This window comes from Dipteris shenzhenensis, chromosome 12, assembly GCF_047967505.1.
Source record: "Dipteris shenzhenensis isolate YYH24624 ecotype China chromosome 12, Dip_SZ_1.0, whole genome shotgun sequence".
Lineage (NCBI taxonomy): Eukaryota > Viridiplantae > Streptophyta > Polypodiopsida > Gleicheniales > Dipteridaceae > Dipteris > Dipteris shenzhenensis.
The window spans coordinates 21,224,692-21,226,318 of record NC_141607.1 but is presented as its reverse complement, the minus strand read 5'-3'; the positions used below and the strand labels follow the sequence as shown (position 1 = coordinate 21,226,318).

General features: G+C 48.7%; 1 protein-coding gene across 1 annotated transcript; it reads right to left on the bottom strand.

The window, feature by feature from the left end:
* Nucleotides 1-268: 268 nt before the first annotated feature.
* On the bottom strand, nucleotides 269-1,324 carry LOC147895971 (expansin-A4-like). The gene is made up of 3 exons (XM_087382426.1): nucleotides 1,261-1,324; nucleotides 681-999; nucleotides 269-572 (listed from the first exon to the last, which is right to left on the bottom strand). Exons 1-3 carry the CDS (start codon nucleotides 1,262-1,264, stop codon nucleotides 269-271), a joined length of 627 nt encoding a protein of 208 aa, XP_087238552.1. The 5' UTR covers nucleotides 1,265-1,324.
* Between the last annotated feature and the right edge of the window lie 303 nt (nucleotides 1,325-1,627).

The window sequence follows — 1,627 nt, the reverse complement described above, 5'->3', positions numbered from 1 at the left end:
AGGAGCAATTGTTTGCGCTTTTAAACTTACATAATTGAAGCAACTGCGCCAGTCTCTCGTACCTCGCAGCAAATTTATACTCATTTGTTGCGGGATCAGATTGTGCGTACCTATTTATCATTTTCATTAGGCATATGGGGCTGCACTAGACTATCAACAGTCTTGCACGGCCACGATACATTCGTGGTTTGCCGAACAACGGTGGAATACACCAAAAAATCTGGTGATAGATTAATGGAGTGAGCGGTTTACGATTAGATTTTCATCGTCAGAACTGGCTTCCAATGAACGTCTGGCCGAAACCCCAATTCGGAGGTGCAACATTGTAAGAGATCACACTCCTCCGATCGCTGGTCACCACCCGGAAAGATAGAGCTTGTCCAGTTAGCTTAACATCAGCCTCCCAGTTCTGGCCCCAATTGCGTTTCATTGGGAACCACCCTGTTCTTGAGCCCTTGATGTAAATCGCCACCACATCGCCTGATCCACCGACGTTGAACACCATGACCAAATTGAAGTAAGGGTTGCCATTGATCGTGAATTTTATCCCTCCATTCTTGGCGCAGGGGACCCTGCATGCGCATAACATTAGCAAGTTTGAGGGAACCCAGACATAGATCCGCAATACTGTGTTGCTAAAGGCATTCATTCGCTACATTATGCTTGACAAGGACAAAAACCTTCTGTAGAGAACAGGTACTATTCCAGCTCGCGTCTGTGCGATTTTTGTAAACGCCGGCTCCGCCATGTCGAAATGCTTCCTGGGAGGGTTGCACCATCCTCCCGCGTTGGTTGGGTGTTCCCAATTTGGAGGACAGAAATTGGTTGCGGTAACTCTGATCGATGGACTCCCGGGCAGACACCACTGATTGTCATTCCAGCATCTGATCTCGAAACAGGCACCGCAGCTGAAGCCGTAGTTGAACAAGGTGGTACTCAAGGCGACAGTGTCGGTGCCGTAGCCACTATTGTAGAGGTCCCCGTAACCACAAGCACCACCTGCCAGATTATTATATGAGAGTTTGCAAATGGAAAGAGTGCTAGCTTCGTTTTGTCTTCAAATCAACGTCGGTCTGAGTTACCAGGTACATCTCGACACTATAGGAAGATTAAGAGACCTTGAGAGTCCAATTAAGGCAAACCGGAACGTCGATGCTTGCGCCTTATGGTCCACTGACGTTGAGTACTTAGAATGCAAATGTAGGGGACGAATAAGTATACGAGTGCCATTATGTGCGGTGGTAAAACCGTTGATCATACCCATAGTTCCGGAGGCATCGTTGCCTCCATAAAACGTAGCAAAAGCATGTGACCAGGCTCCGACCCGCGGAGCTGCCGGCCGACGAAGGGATATGTGTCGACGAAACGGTATGCGTCGATGACGAGGTACGTGTACACGATGACCGAGCTTCGAAAGATAGCCAGCGTCAGCTTCACCGAGGAGAAATAGAACGCAAAGTGTCACCAGGAGAACTCTTATCGCTCTCGGATCCCTGCACGAGCCACATTCGAGACAAAAAATAACGGGGGTCAGACGGGGCTGTTTGAGCTTGTCCACACAGCAGTGCAAAGTGCAAGCTTTTGTGGTGGAAATTGGGTGCTGTTTGTTGATCACATTTCTTGGCTT